Source organism: Cupressus sempervirens, chromosome 4 (genome assembly GCF_028749045.1).
Source record: "Cupressus sempervirens isolate cs-2001-9-10 chromosome 4, ASM2874904v1, whole genome shotgun sequence".
NCBI classification, from domain to species: Eukaryota; Viridiplantae; Streptophyta; class Pinopsida; order Cupressales; family Cupressaceae; genus Cupressus; species Cupressus sempervirens.
This window is the reverse complement of record NC_143121.1, coordinates 663,241,170-663,264,682: the sequence shown is the minus strand read 5'-3', so window position 1 is coordinate 663,264,682 and position 23,513 is coordinate 663,241,170. Positions and strand designations below refer to the sequence as shown.

At 35.4% G+C, this 23,513-nt stretch overlaps 2 protein-coding genes across 3 annotated transcripts in view; both read left to right on the top strand.

The window, feature by feature from the left end:
* LOC149563004 (uncharacterized) overlaps positions 1-23,513 on the top strand; it is a 92,509-nt gene that overhangs the window by 65,009 nt on the left and 3,987 nt on the right. The gene's annotated exons all lie outside the window — the stretch shown is intronic.
* On the top strand, positions 15,584-18,491 carry LOC149563005 (uncharacterized). The gene is made up of 4 exons (XM_089826442.1): positions 15,584-15,724; positions 15,857-17,290; positions 17,426-17,714; positions 17,833-18,491. The coding sequence occupies exons 2-4, from the start codon at positions 15,897-15,899 to the stop codon at positions 18,394-18,396; spliced, it is 2,247 nt and encodes a 748-aa protein (XP_089682568.1). The 5' UTR covers positions 15,584-15,724; positions 15,857-15,896; the 3' UTR covers positions 18,397-18,491.

The following is a 23,513-nucleotide window of genomic DNA, read 5'->3' as shown; positions in this document are numbered from 1 at the left end:
GGAACTAGAAACCTGAGATGAAAAATAATTGGCTAATGTAAGACTCGGGAATTAGAAGTTGAACAATGATAATTGAACAATAAACAATGAAAAGTTAAAAGTTGAGGAACTAAGTACCTGGGACAGCAAACGAATAGCTAGTGTGGTGGTTGTAGATTTCGGTCCATAAGCAGACCACCACAAAATGGGATCCTCTTGTGCCATAGTCTTGATATCTGCCTTTGCCGCTTGTCTGTAACCCCTAAGAGTAGCAAATTTGGTCCACTCAATGCAAACCTTAGCTGCTGTCTCAAGGTCATACATCTTGTCTATGCACTTGAAGAACCCTTCCTTCACTTGAAAGAATTTAAAAAGTACAAATTATTAGCAAATAGAAGAATCAAGATACTAGTAATGTAAATGATTTTAATTTATCAAATGATAAGAATCCAAGTCTTAAAGTGTTATATAATAATAATATAAATCACCTCATCATCGTGAAGTGGCGTAACTCTACCAGGCCTAGTCATGTACCACCTCAGATTCAATGCATATGCAGCCATGTGTAAGGGTGTGTTAAGTTTGTCCCATCTACACTGAATAATAGGCCGAATGTGATCATTGTAGAAGGCTAATGTAGGGTCCTTCACTTGCACAACTGCCATCATCTGCCCAAGCATAGAATCAATGCACTCATACACCTCTCCAAGTGTGGGCGCATCCCCATCTCCATACCTGATCACCTCGAAGACTGGCCTAATAATAGAGACAATGTATTTTGCATCGCTCCAAAATACATCACTCTTAACTATATCCTTCACCCTCATCCCCTGCTCTGACCTGGAACCATCCCACCTATTCCATTCATTTGTCATAACCGTTAGTTGCAGTGGCTCCTGCAAATCAAGCATTCTCTCCAAGAGAATGAAATAGGATGCATATCGTGTCTCAACTGGCTTCAAGAACTCGTTGTTGGCGAAGCTCCTAAATAGTGCATGTGAGGTTTGGTGGTTGCAGATATACATCTGCACATCTCTAGCATCACTCACCACTTCCTTTATCCAACTAATCTTCCCCATGTCCTTTAGAGCATTTTTCATAGCATGCACACAACAAGGAGTCCACCAAATATGCCGATATGTGGCCTCAATAAGCCTCCTTGCAGCTCTGCACACATGAGCTGCATCTGTCACTACTTGGACCACATTTTGTGGCCCAATCTCCTTAATGGCTTCCCGAAGAATTTGAAACTGAAAATCAGCATCTTTTCGATGCCCCAAACAATCAACCGCCCTAAGAAAGAATGGGCCCTCTGTACATGTGACTATGACATTGATGAGTGGACGGTGTCTAATGTCCGTCCACCCATCCATGACAATGCTACACCCCGATTCCTCCAAGACAACCTTCATGGTCTCCATGGACTCACCAATCTTGGCATACTCATCATCCAAGATTTTAGTCCTCAATTTGTGCCCACCTGGTGGCACATATTATGGTAATCCCGCCTTTGCTACTTTTTGAAATGCCTCCTTAAAATAAGGAGACCGAGCAATGTGAAGTGGAATGCCATTGGCAAATAACATTCTCCCAATGTACGCATCTAACTTCTCTCTCGTCTGGGCTGCAAACAATTCTGCTATAGGGTTGTTGTCACTAGACTGTGCCCTGCGTTTCCCCTTGCTCGTCTCAGCTGCTGCTACACCTATAGAGCTATAAGTAGAGGAAGGTACGGAGGCTGCCCCTGGCAATGAAATAGATGAGGCTCTATGCTGTGGTCTAGAAGAAGACATGCGTCGGTGTTGTTGCCCCTGTATTTGTTGCTCATGCACCTCCTGTATAGTCTGAATCTGTTGCCTACCAGCCAAAGTAGTAGGCACTGGAACGCCCAAGTCCTCTGGAACTCCCCAAAGCTTGTTGAATTCAACTCTAATCTTCAAGTTTGTGGATTCACCCAAAAACTTACATGGTTGGACACCTTTACCTGTCCAAAAGAGGAAGTGTACATTCACTCTAGTGATGCTACCATACCAATCTTCACCACAAATATTGCATCTCCACTTTCTTGTGCCACCTGTTCCTTGTCCGCTTGTTATTTTAGTGGCAAATTGTTTTAAAGGAGATTTTGGATCAAACTTACCCCTAGCCCACTGTGCCAAAGCTGGGGAGGGGCAATCAGTAGATGGAGTACCAGATAGTATAAAACCAGTACCCATGGAAGTGGAACTAGTTTGGGCCCCTTGTTGATTTGGCCCAACCGGAATTGCAATGTCACTCTCATGGTCACCCCTCTCAACAATGTCATCATTATCCTCAGCCCCAACCTCAGGCCCAGGCTCATATTCTGATTCACTGCCACTATCTGAATGAAATTCCATCTCATCATCACTATGAGTATTCATTGTGACATTGCATTTCACAAAATGAAAAAGCAAAAATTAATAAAGCTAAATTATTGAATTTATAAATGATAATCATAACCGACGACTTCCACTCTCTTCGCACTATATTTGGGAAATATTAAAAAAAAAAAAAAAAAAAAAAAATTGGGCTTTTAACAGTGTCATCATCATCCTCAGCCCCAACCTCAGGCCCAGACTCATATTCTGATTCACTGCCACTATCTGAATGAAATTCCATCTCATCATCACTATGAGTATTCATTGTGACACTGCATTTCACAAAATGAAAAAACAAAAATTAATAAAGCTAAATTATTGAATTTATAAATGATAATCATAACCGATGACTTCCACTCTCTTCGCACTATATTTGGGAAATATTAATTAAAAAAAATAAAAAAATAAAAAAAAAATTGGCTTTTAACAGTGTCATCATCATCCTTAGTCCTAACCTTAGGCCCAGGCTCATATTCTGATTCACTGCCACTATCTGAATGAAATTCCATCTCATCATCACTATGAGTATTCATTGTGACACTGCATTTCACAATATGAAAAACCAAAAATTAATAAAGCTAAATTATTGAATTTATAAATGATAATCATAACCGACGACTTCCACTCTCTTTGCACTATATTTGGGAAATATTTAAAAAAAATAAAAAATAAAAAAATTGAGTATAAAACGAAAATTGACTTCCAATGGTTCCGTAGGATTTGGGCTTTTCTGAGCCGATTTCTGTATGTAAGAATTAACAAAAAAAGTTAAAATAAAACGAACATTGACTGCCAATGGTTCCGTAGGATTTGGGCTTTTCTGAGCCAATTTCAGTATGTAAGAATTAACAAAAAAAGTTGGCAGTCAATTTTTGTTTTATACTTAAATTTAAAAAAAATAAAAATAAAATTTCCCAAATATAGTGCGAAGAGAGTGGAAGTCGTCGGTTTAAACAATCGAAAATAGACATTTCAAACAGTCCAGAGATAACAGAGGTCATCTAAACAAACAAAAACATTCATAAACATGCATTTCAAAATCATACAAATACGTTAGAAACCCTACCTTTTGCTTTAAAACCTTCAACAAGATTCGGTGAACCGGAACCCAAAACCACCCTCCTCTTCTTCTTCTTGCTCCTAAACTCTCATTTTTCACTTGCAAACACTCTCTTCACTCTTGCACAAATCCTTATCTCAGCTCTTCACTCTTCTTCTTCTTGCTGTTGCAAACAATGAGAAATGCAAATGTGAATCAAAATGAAGAATAGAAGGGTTTTAAACAAAGGAGGAGGAATGGATGGGCCCCACAATCCAATACAATAAATAAGAAACATCAAAACATTTTAAAAATGAGTTCAACTTTTTGTTTTTTTATGTCTTTTTTGCTTGCCGCGGGAGACATCCAGGCGTCCCCCCACAATGGAGGAGACTCCTTGGCGTCCCCCTGCACCCGTCTCGGAGACGTCTCGTTGTCTCCGGTGGCGGTGGCGCTTTGAGTGGCACTGCCCGAAACGCCGAGACGCCGTCCCCCCGTCCTGGGGACGTCACCGTCTCCGAGACGGCCCAGATTTTGGGGGGGGGACGCGTCCCCGTGTTACACTGGTCCTACCTCTTTCTGCTGCTAAAATTCTTCGTGCTTGTTTCACCCACTCAGCTATGTAGGTGTTTTGTCAGACAATTGTCATGCATTCACTGGTGAAAAACATTAGACTAGCTGCACATTATAATTAGTTTGCTGTTGGTTTTGTTATTTGATTTCTATTTTTGTTTTACAACAGTTTGCACATATTTGCATGAAGGTTTACATTTTTTTGTATTGCCATTTATAATGTATGAAAACAAACACCATAAATCTGGAGATTGAAAATCGAAGATACTTAACATTTAGTCAATTAAATTGTTTAGAAGTACCTTGATTAATGCCTCCAAATTAAGTGGCTGAATTGGGTACAGGCACATGGGTAACGCCAGTATGATAGAATTTTTTGCGAGGTTGGGCACATCCATGCAATATGTGTGTGTACGCATACATACTCACGCACACACTCACACGCACACGCACACACATGCACACACGCACACGCACACACAATTTCCTTAATTTCGGAGCAACAAATTAGTTTGAGTCTTAGGTTTTCCTTTTAATTATTAAATTTAAACTAATTTTATATATCAATTTAAAATAATATAAATTTATAAAAAAATTAAAAGATATATAATAAATTAATTATTATTAATTGAAATACAATTACAGTGTTTTTCCATTGGAAATAAAATTTTATAAACAAAATAAATTATATTATTATAACAATTAATGTTAGGTTTTGTTTTAATATTATTATATTTTAACATTTTAACTTAAACGTCAGCACAATGTGTACTTCCAATGTTGCAGGCTTGCAGCTCTCACCGATGGTCATGCATGCGGTCGCAGCACAGCTGTTCCCACCTTCGCCGTACAGAAGACTCTGCTCACACCCTCGTCGTTGTTGGATGTCTCCAATATGAACCACATGAACTATAAAACACAGTTAAAATATAAAGTCCGCATTGTTTTTGTTTGGTTTTAGAAGTTAAACCCGTTGGAACCAGTGAGGTATCAATTTGAATTTGCCATGCCACTGCCAGAATCAATCAAAATTGATTTAAATTTTCTGAAACAATTTAATGGCAAAAAAATCTGTACCCTGTGCGTATCCACTAAGATTCAAGACAGATTATGATTCTGGTATGATTTGTACCTGGAGTCGATGGGAAAACTAGATCAATTGGGCTACTTAGCCTCCAAATTTACTGAGAGATCAGATTAACAAATCCCAGAGCTGTCCAATCTGCAACAGCAGGTTATAAACAAATTCCATCAAGTGCAGCAAATAGTTTAAACAGAACCAAATATATCAACCTTGAACTCTGCTCAGAAATCTGGCTGTTTAGAATTAGACCTATTTGCTGACACCAAGTTTACAAACGAGGTTGCATCTTTGATTCTCTGATATTATTTTGAAAATTACATGGCAGCGGTCTACAATGTGAAAAATGGAACCAAAAACTATCAATCTGTAACTTCAAATTCACATCTCTTTTACCATATGTCTAAGCATTTGGCAATCATGATACTAAGAATCACATTCCAAGGGTTTGAAGAAAGCACCCACCAAAGCCAAAGAAAAGGATTTCCAAAACTCTCAAAATCCAATGCCACAAGAGGATCAATAACCCTCAAATCACTCAACACTGGAAACATTGTTTGTAACCTGCACTTCATTCACTAGAAGAAACGAACAAAATATCTCAACTAAATGCACATGTGAAACACTTGTATGATATTTCCAGAAGTCAGCCAGAGTAGATCTTCCACTATTGAAGCCAATCTTCTTCAGAAGGGTTTTCATCCTCTGGAAGGATCAGTTGAACCAACTCCAGAAACCACTCAAGATTTTTCTTCTCATCAGAGAAACTATCAGAAATAATCACCTTACCTTCAGCACGAGAAAATAAGCTCCAAAATATCTTTTCATAACTTCAAACTTAACGCCTTAATTAGGGTCATGCAAATCTTTTAAATTTAATTTTATCAACTCCTTATGTCTCCATATTTCGGTGGCATTTATTTAAACAATATTATACCTTATGACTCTCAAGGTGCCAATATAAATTACTTTATTAACTTTAAATAAAGTTTAGTTAAATAAACAATGAAATGTTAATAATTTGATGCTTAAATAATTCCTCAAACATTTAAGTCATCAAGATATCACTATCAATGTACCGTCCCAAAATATAACATTGCCTAAACTATCAATCTGTTTATTGATTTATCTTTCAGCTCTCTTCTATCGTGATGATGTATCACAAAGTGTTATAGGAAACATTGATGCAAAAAATTCTAACACAATCATTTCCAGAAACTACAGCTTACTATAATTGAAGCCGTCAGGAAATAACTAATGCTGACCCAAGCTCGCACTATGAATAGCAGTGTTATCTAAGGACCATGAGTTGTTAAGACCATTAATGCAATCACCATCCCAAAATAGTAACATTGTTAGAACCAACTGAATATGTAAGGTAACAACTGATGCATGTTGTCCTCAATTTTGACATCCCAAAATTGTTGCAACCCAATGCAATTTTCTCATGGATTCCTAGGTGCATCCTCTTTGTTTTGATGTATTAGTAAAGCTTCATAAAGGCAATTCATAATCCTTGAATTGTGCTTTACGTAACTTTATTGTGCATTCCTTTTGAAGGCTTTCGTCAAGTTAAATCCTCAAATGTTTGTAAGAGTTTTTCTTCTCAGATTGTAGGTGCTCAATTTTTGGTAACTTTCGTGTCTTTTCTTCGACTTGCATGAGGATGAATTGATTTGCTCCTATTTGGTGATTACATTGCATATGGGTTAACATTTTGGTGTTTTAACACCAAATTGATTTACTTATGCTCCTTGGTGAAACATGTTTTTTGCCAAAAACATCCCATGAGTTTTCATTTGCAAAGACGTTGGATCTTGGAGTGTTTTTAGGGCATGTTTTGGCATCTTCTAACAAGAAATCCTTGTTTGCTGCCCTCATCTATTCGAATTTGCAAAGTTGGAAAAAGTCTTACCATTTTTGGAGAAATTTTCAACATTGGAGCATCTTTTTCCTTCATTTTTGGCATTTAATCTTTATGTAAGTGGACTTCTTTTTCCTTGCTATTTAATTCATGCTTATCTTGCTGATTTTATGTATGAAATTACTTGATGGTTGCCATTTTTGAAAATCTTTGCCATGGAAAGTGCATTTTTCCTTTAAATTTGAAGTTTTTATTCATTTTCATGTTTTTGGTTCTTTCCCAAGTCCCAATTTCAAATTTGAGTTTTGAAGTGTATTGCATTTGGGCATGTTTGAGTTGTTTTCCGAAGGTACGTTGTTTCTTTTGTTAATTGTGTTTTGTGCTTGCTTGCTGGTTTTCTCCACTTGGAGAAATTGCAAATTCTTTCCCAAGAACTTGTTTTTGCTTCACTACATCTGAAAGCATCATCACATTTCACAACCATTTTTCATGTCGCAACACTTCATCTCTCACTCAACGAAATGCGATTACATGCTTTTCATCTCATTTGCCATCCGCATATGCATGTAATCCCATTTTCCACTTCCACTTTCACCCATCTCACTTTTTGTTTCCATTCGCACAACACGATTACACAAAATCTCTTATGTGTAATTGCATCAAAAAGGTCTGATTTTGATTAAAAGTCATATTTTGAAAAGTCAAAAATATGTCATTTTCACTTCTCATGTACTTTGACTTCTCCTTTTCACCAAAAGTGACTATAAAACTCATTATCTCACTTTCGTTTCCCATTTCCATGCTTTCCATTTTGACCTTCATTCGCACATACATGTGAATTGTATTCTTCACCTGCATTCGTATTTCATTTCACCCTCCACCTCACTTTACATGTTGCATTTACATGTACTCATTTTTCATGCAATAATGCCTTGAAAACACTAAGTCACTTTTTTAAAATCAGCAATTTTCATTTGCACGTATTCCCATGCGTTTCGCCTTAACACATTCTCATTCTCATTCCATTTCATTTCATCTTCCATTTTCTCACTTTCATTTCATTTCATTCTGCATTCCGTTCATTCCATTTCGCTTTTTGTTCCATTGCATATGCATATGCTTTCTTTTTGAAGTCATTTTGATGGATTTGTGAAGTCTCCAATCCATTTTCGAATCTTCACTGCTGATTCGGAATTCACTTGTATGGAGATCTCTTCTGATGATATATTTATGTTTTGGGATTTTTGTGTTGCAGCGCAAGCACAAGACATGTCCTTCCCATCCAAATCCAAAGGCAAAATGAAATATCAATATGATAAAGAATTGGCTTATGCAGCTCCTTCAATCATATCTATTTTGAATAACGTATTGGACACAAAGATTGGTCGTGTTGATGTGGCTGATTTTTTACAAAGAGTTGAGGCTCTGGCTAGTCATGAAATGAAGCGCATTGGGAGAAGCAACATTCATTTAGTATCCACATTTCCTATGGCGGCTATAGAACCTGACTTTGTTTATGGATGTGCACGGTGGTTTACTCCCAAGATGAAAACTATCAAAGATGCTGACGGCAAGGTTATCATTAGCTTAGATCCTGAGGTTATAGAACAAATCTTCAAGGTTCCACATAAATCAGAATGTGCTGATTTGACTAAAGGATCATCATTGGTTAGTTGGAATGAACAAAAGAGTAATTATCAAAAGTATGTCAACCTTTACTGGTTAGACAATAAAAGAAGCAATTTCTCCAGATGGCCAAAGATCGTTCATTAGTCAAATTTCAAACAAGAGTATAAGGATCTTATTATCCTTCTCAGTTGGATTTGTGGCCTTAAAAATTCTATTGATTTTGAGCCATGGATGTATAAGTTCATGTTTCAAATTATGGAGAATAAAGAACATATCTTTTGGGGAGAACTTATCAGTACTGCGCTTTGCCAGCAAATATGCCATGTGGGAACATCAGTACCTTTCTACATGAATTCTTATCTAGTTTACATTGCTGTTGCCATGGGATCTTTCTCTGGTCTTTCTACCAAAGAAGATCGTCTTCAAGTTCTTATTTGGGATTACTATGACCAAATCACTTTGGCAAATAGTAAATTCCACTACAGAAGAGTCCAAGATGCCTTCTTCGGATATCTTCGGTGCTTGTTTGATAAGCAGTTGATTATCAAAAGAGTATTCGATGCAGCATGGAAGAAGGTGAACCATTACGGCTGTATTTTTCTTCAGTTTCCCACTTTCACGTACTTGAGAGTTGGATATTTCAAGGGAGAGCCGTATACCTTACCTAGGTATGCTACAAATCGAATCATCTTGATGGAGTTAGCTAGACAACTCATGGATGTGTAGAGTGATTAACATGCTTCACATAGGCCTGGTTTTGGCATTACCTCAGCCAGGCCTTTGGCTATTGGCAATTATTCAATCATTTCTGTGCCTAAAGCAAAGAATATGGAAGCAGAGTTGCAGTTGATTACCTTGAAGAAGTTCAAGGCTAGATTTGATTTTGACTATTGAGAGATGAATTCTTAGATGAAAAGAGCCTTCACTCATGTTCATCACATCGAAGACATCTGGATAGATATGAGGACAAAACTTGATATCATGAAGATGGATTATTGCAGATTAACCTTGCAGCAAATAATTGATCTTAACATGTTGGAAATCCCTTCAGATTTCTAAGTTGAAGATGATGGCAACATTCTTGATCCGAAGTGCCATCAAGTTGGCTTTGATAAGAAATGCCTTTTTCCTATCCAATGACAATAAAAGGAAGGTACATTTATCATGGACAGATTTCAATCCATCCTAGTGAACACTAACAAATGGTTGAAAAGTAAAGGCCTTAAAAGAGTAAATCCTAAGATGGGCTTGGATTGTGGAAGTTTTGGTCCTCTTGGTAGAAAATGACAATTGGAGATTACAGGAAAAGATGGTGCCTCATCTTCTGATGCCAAGGGTTTCCTCAAATTCAAATTTAAGGGCGGAAAAGGAACAAAATCATCTCAAGTTCCTGAGTCAATTCAAGAATCAATAGTAGAATTAGAAGAAGAATTGGAAACAAAATTTGATAAGGGAGATTCAGATGAAGAAGGGGAAATCATGATCATATCTCCCCCAAAGCCTGCACAAGCCTGTATGTCTTCTATACATGAAGAACTCTTTTTGCATGAGATTGATGATGACGTGAATTTATTTTCCACTGTTTTCACTCCTTCCATTCCTGTCTTCCTATTTCTTCTGCTGCTCCTCGCATCCCTACACATGAACAATATGATCACTTAGCAAATGTGTTTGAAGATTTTTCGACTCTTACCAATGGTCAAGTTTCCCAACTTGATACATCTTTGACAAGATTTGAACTCTTCATGACGAAGTCTTCTCAACATGTTCCTATGCCTTCAACAGTAGAGATTGAATATTGCTCAATCACTACAAATATACAATCTGGATCAATACCAATGGTCTCCACTGTGCTTGCTTCTGTAGATGAAAGTTTCAGCCTGCTTGCATGGTTGAGTAAAATAACAACAAAGAGAAGGAAAGTGGTTGTTCCTCCTGACAATCTTCCTGTTAAGAAGACTAAATCCAAATCTTTGAAAGATAAGATTGTTTCCAGAATTTTGGTTGGTTCTGATAAAACCAAATTTGTTGAGGTTGCTAAGCCCTTGGTAGATAAACCCATTGAAGAACTTACTCATTTTGACTACAAGTTTACTAAGGTTGAAGTTGGAAAGCAATCACGTTTGGGTTGTTTGTAAGATGCTCAAGATGCATTGGCCAATGTATCAAAAAACAATCATGAGCTTTGGGAAAAGAATAATCGGTTGAAATAGGAGATATCTCGTTTGAATGAGGTTATCCAAAAACAATCTTTTTAAAATTTTGTTATGTCTCAAACATCTAAAGAAAGAAGGCTGATTGAAGCTATTAAGTCTTGGATACAAGAAATCATTTCTGAAGGAGTTCGAGCCATCACAAAGACATTTGCAGTTCTTAGGTGTGTCAAAGAGATGAATGAAATTGAGCAAAACTTAATTTCTCCGTTGACTCTAGAAGCAGATAACTTGAAAGAAATCCTTGATGATTGAGATGAAATGGTGAAATCTGATTTGGATACTTTGGTTTCATGTGACATTCTTGCGTCATGTTAAATGTTATTTAGATTTCAAGAGCTCATTGGTTACAAGGAGGAGACATTAAGGAAGCTGATCACAAAGTTGTAGGTGGCCTTTGGAGATTGTCAAGTAGTCGAAACAAGTGTTATCTGTGATTTGGAATAGATGGGATGTTATATTACTGATGAATTTGGTAAGCTTAGTGCAACAGAGATAGTAAATTCATAATATACCAATAGGATCAATGCTGATGTAGATTCTAAAGATTTTGGTTCACATAGGATGAACAAGTTTGTTTTGTATAAATCTTTGACAAAACATTTGTTAGATACTACGGCAACAAATTCCAAAGTTGTGCGATCAACATATGAAAGTGAAGTGAGAGTAGAAGCCATATCGAAGATTATGGAAATTGCTAATCTTCCCACAACGTGTGACATCATTGTCAAATTCAAGGCATTGAGAAACAATCTCTAAGATTGTTTTTTTGTTTTTATTTCATGTTAGTAGTTGTAAAGAATGCATTATATGAAAAAATATAATTACATGTAATACGAGTTACATGTATGTAAAGGATGTAATGCGAGTTGCATGTAACACTTTATTTTCTCCTGTAGTTAGACTAGGTCAAAGTTGGTTGAGTTGCTCTCACCTTTTTCTCTATCTTTTTCTCAACTCCTGTGCTTATATAAAGGAGTGCCCCCCTCATTGTAAAATCATCATTATCTTTATGCAAGAGAGCTCTAGAGAAATTGTGCTAGTAGAACTTTGTTTGTGTAAGCACTATTTTGAGAGATAGTGAATACAAAGGAGCATTTGAGACTTAACTTTGATTAAGTGAGATTGTTATTTGTGTGAATTGTAAGCTTTGTCTATAATTCATCCAAGTTGTCTTTGATTCATGTTATTTTGTGTTATTAGTAGTTGTATCTCGTGAATTGAATAGAAAAGAGTTAAGAGGCAATTGAAGTCAGAGCTTTGACCAGGAGCAATTGTGAAAGTATTTAGCTAGAAGCTTCATTTGTAGCTTATATTTTCTTCTTAATTCGTAAAATAGCTAAGTATTCTTACCTTTAGGAGTCTTTGTGCCCTAATTGTAAAGTTTTTCATATAGAAGTAGGACTGGACTTAGAGCCAAACCAGTACATTTTTAGTTAGCCTTCGAGTTAGTGAAGGTTCATCGGTATCATTTTTTCCAACTCTTGATAGAAGTGTAATTAGATTTTCACCCCGCCCATTACTCGCTCCATGAATAAGTGGATTCTTTCTTGAAAGTTAAGAAGAAAGGATGGTGGTAACACCTTTTTTATAAAATCTCTCGACTTCTTGCTTACCTTGAGTTGATCCAAGGAATGGTGAAAAGGGGGAGCCTTCCTTTTAAGGTAGGAGAGACTCCGTTTCACACGTTGTGGCTGGTCATCCTACTTTGCGACTGAATTTTTACCCAAAATTGTCGGTTGCAAAATATCCACCCAACAGGTACCATTGTATCAAGGAGCATCCAACATCTGTCAATTCGAGAGGGACTCAAATGGTAAGAATACACTACCTCTCGACTGCGTGGTCACCTAATCAAGCTCCCACTCTCACCGTGTAGGAGAGATAATGTACGATACACATAGATAATACAATCATAAAATAATCCTAGGCAAAGAATCTTGATAGCGAAAACTACCTCAAGGGTAACACAAACTACTCAAGAAGAAGAGATAATCAAAATCGAAAGGACACTCATTTGAATACTAACACCTCATACCAAGTCAATATACAAATACCAAGACCAAAAAAATATACAACCACCTCAAAATCAATGTCAAGTGTTACAAGCACAATGACTAACAGATAACAACTGTTATCAATAAAAGTAAATTACCAATCACTAACTCTAACAATAAAAACACCACTAATGAATAACTAATCATTTATTAATAAAAGTCAACTGTCAACAATAAATGACATCCAATCAATGAGTAATAGCTCACAATAAATACACCATCAAAAGTAATATCCAACAAGTACACTACTAGAGGCAAATATAAAAAAACCATGAAGGAGACTCAGGCTATATATTATGGAGTGTTATCACATGAGCCAACTCTAAGGTTACCCGGGCAGTCTCTCAAGACCCCGGCCCCTAATGACTCTATGCGGAACTAGGATACCCTCTTGTGAAAATGAGGAAACTAGTCATACCTCTCAAGGTATCATCTCCATCTCATCCTTAGTCTATACAAGCACTCAAGGCATGGATGAGGAAAAATCTCTAACATATCTTTTTAATATATCTCAAGGAAAAGGGCTAGGCAAGATATTTTAATTACTATGATATCACTTGTTACACAATTTACAATGAGTTACCCTGACAGCCACTTTGGGCCTCGGCCTCCATTGTGAGCCACTCTCATAGACATGTACCTAGACTACCTTCTCAAAAATCACAAACCACAATAGTGTACCATACCACAAGAGTAATATTGATCGAATTTGGTTCCTTAATAGGCAACCCAAAAAATAACATTGGTTCTCGAAACTCAAGTTCTCATAAATGCTCAATAGTATAGATCTCATAAAACGTAAATCTCAATTCAAATCATAAAGTTCATCATGACATCCAGTCAAATAATCATAAAAGAAATCTCAAAAATGCCTCTAGTGCACATCCTAAATTGGTCAATGAAACAACTCACAAAGAAAAACTATCAAGAAAATAAATATCACAAGACTATAAATAGAATATTAGAAAACACATAGTTTTCAGCCACTCGATTTAATTCCACCAATTTCTCTTGTTTAATTTGTGTCATAAGGATTTGTTTAGAAATAAAGTAAGAATATATATATATATATATATATATATATATATATATATATATATATATATGTAAAATTATTCTGTTAATATATTTATTTAAAACAATAAGTATTTAAATATCCAATTTTTTTGTGCATATAAAATATCATGCAATATTGTCATATTATTAATTTAAATAATCTTAAATCATAAATGATTTAATTAATAACATAAATGTATATTATTATATTTAAATATTGATATTAATTTCAATTTCTAAAATATTAATATGACTTTAATTTAAGTCTAATATTAATATATACCTTTCTTTTAATTCATAATGCAACTAGAGATAAAATTATAAATTTAATTTAATTATTTATAATTTCTCTCATAAAATCAAATAGTTATTAACTAAATGATTTCAAAGTGAATTCCACCACAACTTCTTTAAAAATATAATAAAATTATAAATATTTATTTATTAACTTTCCTTTTGCATTAATAAATATAAAATCATTTATATGCAACCAAAAGTTTAATTAAGAATCAATAATGATAACATCCACTTAAACTAAATGAATAATATTTATTTAATTTTTGAAATTAATAAAATATTTATTTATTTATTTTTAATTGATTAATTTTTTTTAAATAAATAAATCTGAAAATTAAATTATATAAAATAAAAATAGACATGCAATTAGTGTTTTCGCATGTCTTTGATCTCTCAAATCATGCAACCATACTATACTTGGTTCTCTATTTTTAGCATATTTGTTTTCACATGCAACCCTACTATACTTAGCTTCTATTTTTAGTATATTTGTTTTCACATGCATATAACCATACTACACTTGGTTTCTATTTTTAGTATATTTGCTATCACATATATGCATAAGTTTAGTTACAACATGCTTTCCTCTCAATTAATCTTTTGCATTCCAAATAAATATTGCAATTAAATTATTTTAGATGTAAGAAGAATATTCATCTATATTTAGAAAATTCATGATAATCACATAGTTTTAATGACAAATTTAAAGGTGAAACCCTAACTGTTCAATTTATTGTTTTCTTCCATGTTTCAATAATTAAATTTTCGTTATATTAGGAAGGGGTTTATAAGAATACGGTCACAATAATTTTCTACAGTTTTTTCTATAATTTTCCTCAGTAAAGTTTTCTTGATTAATAAATTTTCCTTTTTTAAAATTTACAACATAATTCTTTATTCAACAATCAATACAGTAAATTAATAGGCAATATGCAAACACCCAGGAAGACACGAAGTAGACAAATCTTTCAATAAAATTCTACAATGGGTTTTCAAACTCTACCTCAAAACCATTACTAAAATCCTATGCTCCACGGGGACGCGTCCCCTGCCTCTGTACCCTAGTACCCGTACCGGGTACGAAACGGGGACGCGGGTACGGATTTTGGACGTACCCTGCGACGTCCCTTTTTGAGGGGAAAGGGGACGGTCCCCGAAACGCAAAAAAAAATTTCGTAGGAAACTTGGGTACGGATTTCCGTACCGGGGACGGCGTTCCCGTCCCTCGCCCGTACCCTTTTGCCCACGCCGTCCCCTATTTTCCAGCCGGCCATGGGTGAGTTAAAAAGTTAAAAAAAATGGTTTTTTTAAAAAAAAATTTAATCTTTTCTATTCCGCCTAGGGCCCACATGGATGTTAAGTTGTTAACCCTAATGTGTCTTCTTAAATAGTTAAAGTTGGAGCTCATTGCTCATTTGGAGTTGTTTGCAAGTTGGGAAGAGGAAGAGGAAAACATTGAACATTCAACAACAACAAAAGAGGAGTGTGTTTTGGAGGTGGAAGAGAAAGTTTTGCCTTCATTTCTACTTCATTCTAGGTATGTTTTTTATTTTCTTTTTGTTTGATTCAAACTTCATTGTTGTTTGTTGTCATTTTTCATTTTTTTCAATGACATAAAGAGGGCATGTTAATGGAACATTGAAATATTTTTTTTTTCTATAACTTGCAGCAGTATACTATAAATCATTGTAAAATCCAAAGGCAAAAACATGAGCAGCAGTGAGAGTGAGGGAAGTAGTGATAGCATGGAAGTTGCCATGCAAGAAACTCAAGTGTCACAATTACAAAGACCAAGAAAAAGACCTAGGGCAGCCATTGATGAGCCTAATGTAGATGTCCCTATGCCTAATCCATTTGAGTGCCCTTCCAAAGCCTTAAAACAATATGCCAAAGGCCCATTCAACCCTAAGAAACCTCTCCTACAATTTGCCACAAAAGTAGACAAGAATAAGAAGAAAAATTCGGGGGGTAGTAGGGAATGGGAGTGTCATTTATGTAAGAAGCATTATTTTGGGAGCTACACAAGAGTGTATTGCCATCTTTTATGGATAGGTGGGCAAGGGGTGAAAGGTTGCAAAAAAATTACGGAGGAAGAAAAACTTGAGGCCAATAGGTTGTATGTGGAGGGGGAGTTATTGAAATCCGGGGGTCCTATGAGTAGCACACCCACACCCTCATTGACTCCCACTAGCACTGTTAGTAAAGGGAAGGGAAAGGCCAAGACTAAGAGAGATACCAATGTGGCTGATTTATTTAACATACAAGCAAAAGATAGAGCTGAAGAGTCCATTGGCAGATTTCTTGTTGCTCATGGCATACCATACCATGTTTCTCGTTCCTCATTCTATAAACAAATGTGCAAAGATATTTATGCTGCTGGTCCCTCATTTGTACCACCAGGAGAGACTAAATTACGCACCACTATCCTTGACAAAGAGTACTCAAAAGTAAACATTTTGATGGAGGATATGAGGCAAACATGGATGAGTGATGGATGTTCTATTATCATGGATGGTTGGACCGATATCAAACATCGGCCACTCATCAATCTTATTGTCACTAGTACAGCAGGGGCCTATTTTCTTAGAGCCATTGATTGTTCGGGAAAAAAGAAGGATGCATCCTTCCAATTTCAGATTTTGAAGGATGCTATAGAAGAGGTAGGGACTTCAAATGTTGTGCAAGTAGTCACTGATTCAGCCCGTGTGTGTAAATCAGCTGGATTGATAATAGAGAGCACCTATAGACACATTTTTTGGACCCCATGTTGTGTACATGCATTGAATAACACCTTGAAGGACTTTGGGAAAATTGATTGGATAAAGACTATGGTGTTTGAGGCTAGAGACGTGCAAATGTTTATTTGCAATCATCACACATCTCTTGCATTATTTAGGACATTTTCCAAAAAAGAATTCCTCAAGCCTGTGGAGACTCGATATGCTAGCTACTTCATTTTGTTGGAGAGGATGCTTGAGGTCCAAGAGGCCTTACAATCCATGGTGGTCAATGCAGAGTGGAATAGATGGCATGAATCAAGCACCCCAGATGGAAGACTTGTCAAACGAAGAATCCTAGATGAACATTGGTGGACCACAATGAGGTAAGAAACTTAAGAATTGGTGGATATCATAATTGTTATTATTGCTGATTTAATAAAAAAAAAAAATTGATTTAAGCACTTGCTGATTTTTTTAACATATTATGTTTCTCACTTGCAATTTTCTTTCATTTGCAGATACATTTGCTCCTTCATTGACCCTATTGTGCAGGTCATTAGATATGCTGATACTGACTCTCCTAGCCTTGGAGAGATTTATGAGACTTTTGATAGCATGCTTGGGCAGATCAAGCAAGCTGTTAAAGATAAGGAACCTACTTTGGAGTTCTACGAGGAGCATCTTAAGCCCATTGTAATGAAAAGGTGGAACACTATGAACAACCCACTTCATATGGCAGCCTATGCAGTCAATCCAAAATGGTATGCACCAAGGCCTGGGAGAGTGCTTCCATCTAATGATGAGGAGGTGAGTTTAATTTATTAAAGAATTCTGATTTTATAATACATTTTTAAATATTTTATTTTATTTGTAAAGTTTATAAACTCTAAGTTCTCACTTCTTAATTTTTGTTTGTTCAATATAGGTGAAGGACGGCTTCTTCAAGGCCCTTTCAAAAATGTATAGTGCAGAGGATGCTGCAAAAATTCGAGGGCAATGGCTTGACTTTGCCAATCTTCGTGGTCCAACATTTGGTAGACCAGAGGCGAGGACTGATAGAGCTACATTAGCTCAAAAGGACCCGATTGGATGGTGGACATGGCATGGTAGAGATGCACCTGAGCTGAAAGCCCTTGCCACCCGTCTTCTCTCACAGGTTGCGAGTTCCTCTGCTGCAGAGAGGAATTGGTCTACATATAGCTTCATTCAATCGGTCAAGAGGAACAACCTTACCTCTAGACGATCAGAGAAGCTTGTGGCTGTTCATAGTGTATTGCGACTACAGGAGCGACAGAGTCTTGAGTATCGACAGACTCCAGCACTACGTTGGGATGTTAATCCTGAGGATGCATTGCAGATTGATGAGGATAACACACCCCCAGGGCTGCTTGGAGTTCCATTGGATGAGGACCCTCTGCCTACCCCTGCCAGTGATTCAGAGGATGAGATTGATGATGATCTTGATTTAGATAGAGATTTAGATTCCTAGAGGACAGCCATATATTTGGCTTTCTGCTTTTCAGATACTCAGATACATTATTGCTTTTGATTATTATGGAGTTGGACATCTCATTTACACTTCTAGTATTTACTTTCATTGTGTCATTTTGATTTTCATTTCATGCATGATGATGATAGATTGATACTTGGAGCCTTTGGGCATTTTTGCTAATTGTATGCGATATTCGGATATATCATCATATCATATTCTCATTTTGATTCTAATCTTAATAGTTTTCAATTTCCATGTATTCTATGGTGAATGGTTTATCAATGTTATGATTTATCATTGTTATGGTATGCATATCAGAAATATATCTCTAAAGAAGTCTAATTCTCCATATATAAAAAATTTAAAATTCCCTATATTTTATAGCCGTCCCCTGAGGTCCCGTCCCCTAAATTTTGGCTTCGACCCGTACCCGTACCGGAAACACGTTCCCGTCCCCTAAAACGTCCCCGTCCCGGAAACTCCGTGGAGCATAGCTAAAATCTGTGAATGCATGCAAATCCAAACACTCTGAAACTTTCAACAATTCTTTTGATCCAATTCTCCATTTTGCTCTTCGAAACCTGTGTAATTGCAAAATGAGCTCTAGATCTCTGATAAAGAGCTCTCCCTTAAATTGGGGCTCTGATTGTGCAATCACGAGAGAGAACTCATTGATCAATTACTATTTATTAATTTATTACTTTTTACCTTTTCATGCACAACTCTTTTAGATATTTAATTACAAAATATCTTAATTTAAATAATTAGCTCTCTCTTTAATTAATTTTCGAAGTATTTTTAATAATATATTTATTAATTTAATTAATAACATTATTTAGAGTTTATTATTAGAATAAAACTCCTAAATAATAATTATTAAATTAAATGTATATAACTACACCATAATTAGAACTATAACTTTATCTTTAAATTATATTAGTTTATATTTTATTTTCCTCCAGTTTATTAATTAGTACAAGTACTAATTAAAACATAGTTTATTATTTAAATTAATAATAATAATCAAAACTCATTGTTTAAATGCAACTCTAATTTAATTATTATTAAATAAATAATTATAATAAAACAATATTAAATCTTTAATATTTTAATATTTAAATTCTCATTTTGTCCAACTTAAATTAAATCTTTTAAACTGAAGTACATATTTAATTAATTAATAATTAATTAAATATCATCATAGTCTAATTTCTCTTTAACCAATTTTTTAAATTTAGACTTCTAAATTAAGGCTTTTAATGTAAAACATATATTTAATTAGTTTTTTTAATTAATTAAATATTCTCATGCTTTAATATTTTCTTTTTAATCAAATAATATTTAATAATTCTCACTATTATATGATTAACCAAAATATTATAATTAAATCATTTGCCAAATAAATCACATAGCGAAATCTAAGTAAAAGCAACATTACCAAAATAGACCAAAGCTCAAAACCAAACAACACAGACAAAGATAAACTCAAAGATTTTAAAACAGGTGGAAAGTTAGTTACGAGTCCTCCTTGCAAAACAAGTATTTAGGTTATGGCTAGGATTGGACCTGAAGATTATCTCCCCATTCTTACCATTGAGTTATTGTGATAGGACACGCTCATCCTGACAATTAAGGGAAGTCGATGCCCGGTACCTACATTCCTGCATAAAATCCAAACATGTACATATGCATATATATATATCTAAACTAAACAAGCAATGGCGGGAAGTGGTATATCGTGTTGATCTCGACTAGCAGGTGACTACGACTCCTTCAACCACATCAGACATGTCAGACAAAAAAGTAAAACAAACACGCACAACATACACATACAAGTATGTGATAAGTACTATAATAAGTCTTGGGTATAAATCATCACATATTCAAACATGAAAACTCATCATTTGATATCATCATGAAAGTAACCACATTTACTAGCTAAGACCCATTAAAGCATCATTAATGCGCTAGTAATGATAATCATCAATTAACATGTGAAATATAATCAACTAAGTAATTCTCCATTGATATACATGTAAACCAAGTCATGAAATATTTTCATAAGTATAAATCCAATACTCTTGAAACTAACACATGCATGAAATAGGCATAAAAGAGTTTGATATATATATAATGGAATAGTAAACTATGGGTGGACACTACATGACAGAAGTTATCAAGTGCCTTCAAGTGTTCCTTCAAACCCTTTGTTGTTTTAGTGGTTAAAATGAGGTCATCTGCATATAAGAGTAGCTTTATCACATAATTAGCTAGTTGAACCCCATCTCCATTTTTCTTGTCTAAGCATTCTTCTAACTTATTGATATATAACCCAAACAAGGTTAGGGAAAGGGGACATCCTTGTTCGACACCTATATTGTTGCCAAAGCACTTTGACATCCCATCCTTAGTTCTGATTTTTGCCATGACATTCTCATATAGTCTATGTGTCGTGGCTCTAAATTTGGTAGGAATTTTCAGTTCTTCCATTCTAAGCCAAAGCTTGTTGCACGACACAGTATCAAAGGCTTTTTAAAAGTCAACAAAGCAACAAAAAGGCCTTTGCACCTTCTATATTCCATATATTTTCAACCAAGAATTGAAGTGTAACCCAATGATCAATAGTGGAATGCTTTAGTCTGAAACTTGCTTGTCCCTTAGCCTTTTTATCTTTTGATTCAGCCCATTTGCTGATTTTGCATTCGACCATGCTACCAAAGAGCTTCCCAAGGAGGGGGTTAATCATAATAGTGCAATAGTTTGATGAGAGGAATCACCATGCTAGTTGTCCACTTTTCAAGAAACCCTTCTTTGTTGACATTGTTTTCGCATAAAGGTGGGGTTTTTATTACTAATTGTATATGATCAACATGCAAACACCTATTAAAAACCCACTGCCAATAAAATATAAGTCCTAAATCCATATAGGTGGACTTTTTATGTCCAATAACACGTTTTTATACCACTTAAATGCTTATAAGTGGGAATTTGAACCCACAAGCACATGTTATTGCATTTTTTTGAATTGAGTTATGATTTAATTGCATTTTTTGAGGTTCATAACATGTGTTTTAACTTTTTTATTACAAAAACCACGTCTATATCATATTTTGCAAGTGATTAGTGGCGATTTTGAAGGCCAAAGCATGTGTTTTGGCAATGAAAAAGTGCATCTTTAATGAGTTATTAACCATTGGAGGCTAAAGCGACGATTTGGCATTGAAAAGCACATGCTTTTCTTCCCAGGAGATTTGTCTTTACATACCCCTTATGCGTTTAAAGCTTGAGTAGTTATTTGGGGTTGAAAAGCATGTGTTTTGGACTTGTAAATGCTTGTCTTTATTCTCTGTTACATGTGTTTTAATCAAACTCCTTTGGTGGCAATTTCCAAGTGAAAAACATGTGTTTTGGAGTTGTAAAAATCCACTCTTTGGGTGTTTTTAGTAGAAAACGGCTTTTTGGAGCAAAGAAGCACAAGATTCATCACCAAAAACTCAAGATCTGTTCCTCCAATAGGGTTATTTTTGCATTAAATTGATCAAGGGTCATTTCTTAGCTCATAAAAAATGCAGGTTTGGAGGTATTTTATTCACAATACAGCCCATTTAGGGCACATTTTTGCTCAAAATTGCTTCTTATCTAGTCATTTTCTCCCTCAAATCTTCAAGGTGCTGTTTCAAGGTAAGTTCTCAGGTATTATATTTCATTTCCTGTTTGTTTACAATCCTTTTCATGTTGCATTTGATTCCTTGGACAACATTTTTGATATGCATTGTATATTGCATCTGTTTTGGTCAAAATGGTTCCTATTATTGTGCATTTTAATCTCTAACTTCCCATACTTTTCCAGCTACGGATTTTGACTAGAGTATGCATTCATTTCCCGAGGACTGAGTCAAGAATTGAAGTCTATTTAAGTCTCATTCATGAATCATTCTAAATCTGAAAATCTCATTGGATTCATTTTTAGATTTTGCATAAGAGACTAAGAGACTTCTTCCTTTGCTTCTTGAGGAAAAAAGGCAAGATTCTTTCCACGAACCCCAAAGAACAAACAGCTAGGAGTCTTGACCAACTATACCACTTACATTTTCTTTTTGTCACAAATTATTCTCATGCCATCGTGTAACTCGTTTCACAAACTAGAGTTCCCACATCTATAACCCTATATCCCCACATACTATTTATGTAGAGACCTCTTGACACAAAATGGAGCAGTACTATAATCTTTAGCTTAATTTTAATATCCCCATTGTATATTAGAAGAAATTATTATTTTTGACTCTTTCTAGAGAGAAGTCGAGCCTTAAATTTGCAACTTGAACCACAATGCCTAGCTCCTCAGTTGACTTCAACGAGTCCTTATACATTGCTCACTTGCAACCCTGTCATTCAGATTCCCCATTTTCACTATCCAGTTCCACATTCGAGCTTTATTTGTCAAAGCCCATTAGTCCTTCTTGGATATACCTTTGGAGCCACTTGTCCCTTTCTTCTTGTCTCCTCTTCATCCAACATTGATGCCAAACAACATGACTGCCACACCCGAGTTAACATTTTATTGATGATTGGCCTAGAAATACTTCGTCCCTAGACTCATCTTGATGACATGAAAAACTAAATTGTGACTTGATTTAAAAATGCGCCTTAACCAATTGTTAGAGAACCCCCCTAAGAAAACCATCTGTCTTCTTTAATTGAGTAACCTCACTGGTGTGTCCATCATTGCCAATTCTAGTTTCACCTAAACACCCAAATAGAGACACAAAGAACTTTTTCAAGGTTTAAGTGCTGAAATGGGAAACTCCTCCCTTTACTCTCAACCTTTCCTCCCAATAATAATTGTTTTGTCATCCCATCTACTGAGGTGTCCTCCCATTACTTTTTATTATTAATTTCATCTATTGTGAGGCCATATTAGATGTCCTATTATTGTACTTGCCTCATATAAGACTTGGGAGTGACAATTGATAACATAAACAAGGACATCTTTTCTCCACACAAGCTTATATTTGATTAAAGCCACAGTATCAGTCACTAATCAGTCCTAACCGTAACATTCTCCAAATGGAAAAGTTAATACCGCTTCCTTTATTGTCATAATTTTCCACACA

Bases quoted from the DNA above. Each gene is read 5' to 3' on its own strand.
- LOC149563005 (XM_089826442.1), top strand. From the start codon at position 15,897: ATGAGCAGCAGTGAGAGTGAGGGAAGTAGTGATAGCATGGAAGTTGCC. The intron at 17,291-17,425 runs GTAAGAAACTTA...TTTCATTTGCAG, and splicing joins CATTGGTGGACCACAATGAG to ATACATTTGCTCCTTCATTG. The intron at 17,715-17,832 runs GTGAGTTTAATT...TGTTCAATATAG, and splicing joins TTCCATCTAATGATGAGGAG to GTGAAGGACGGCTTCTTCAA.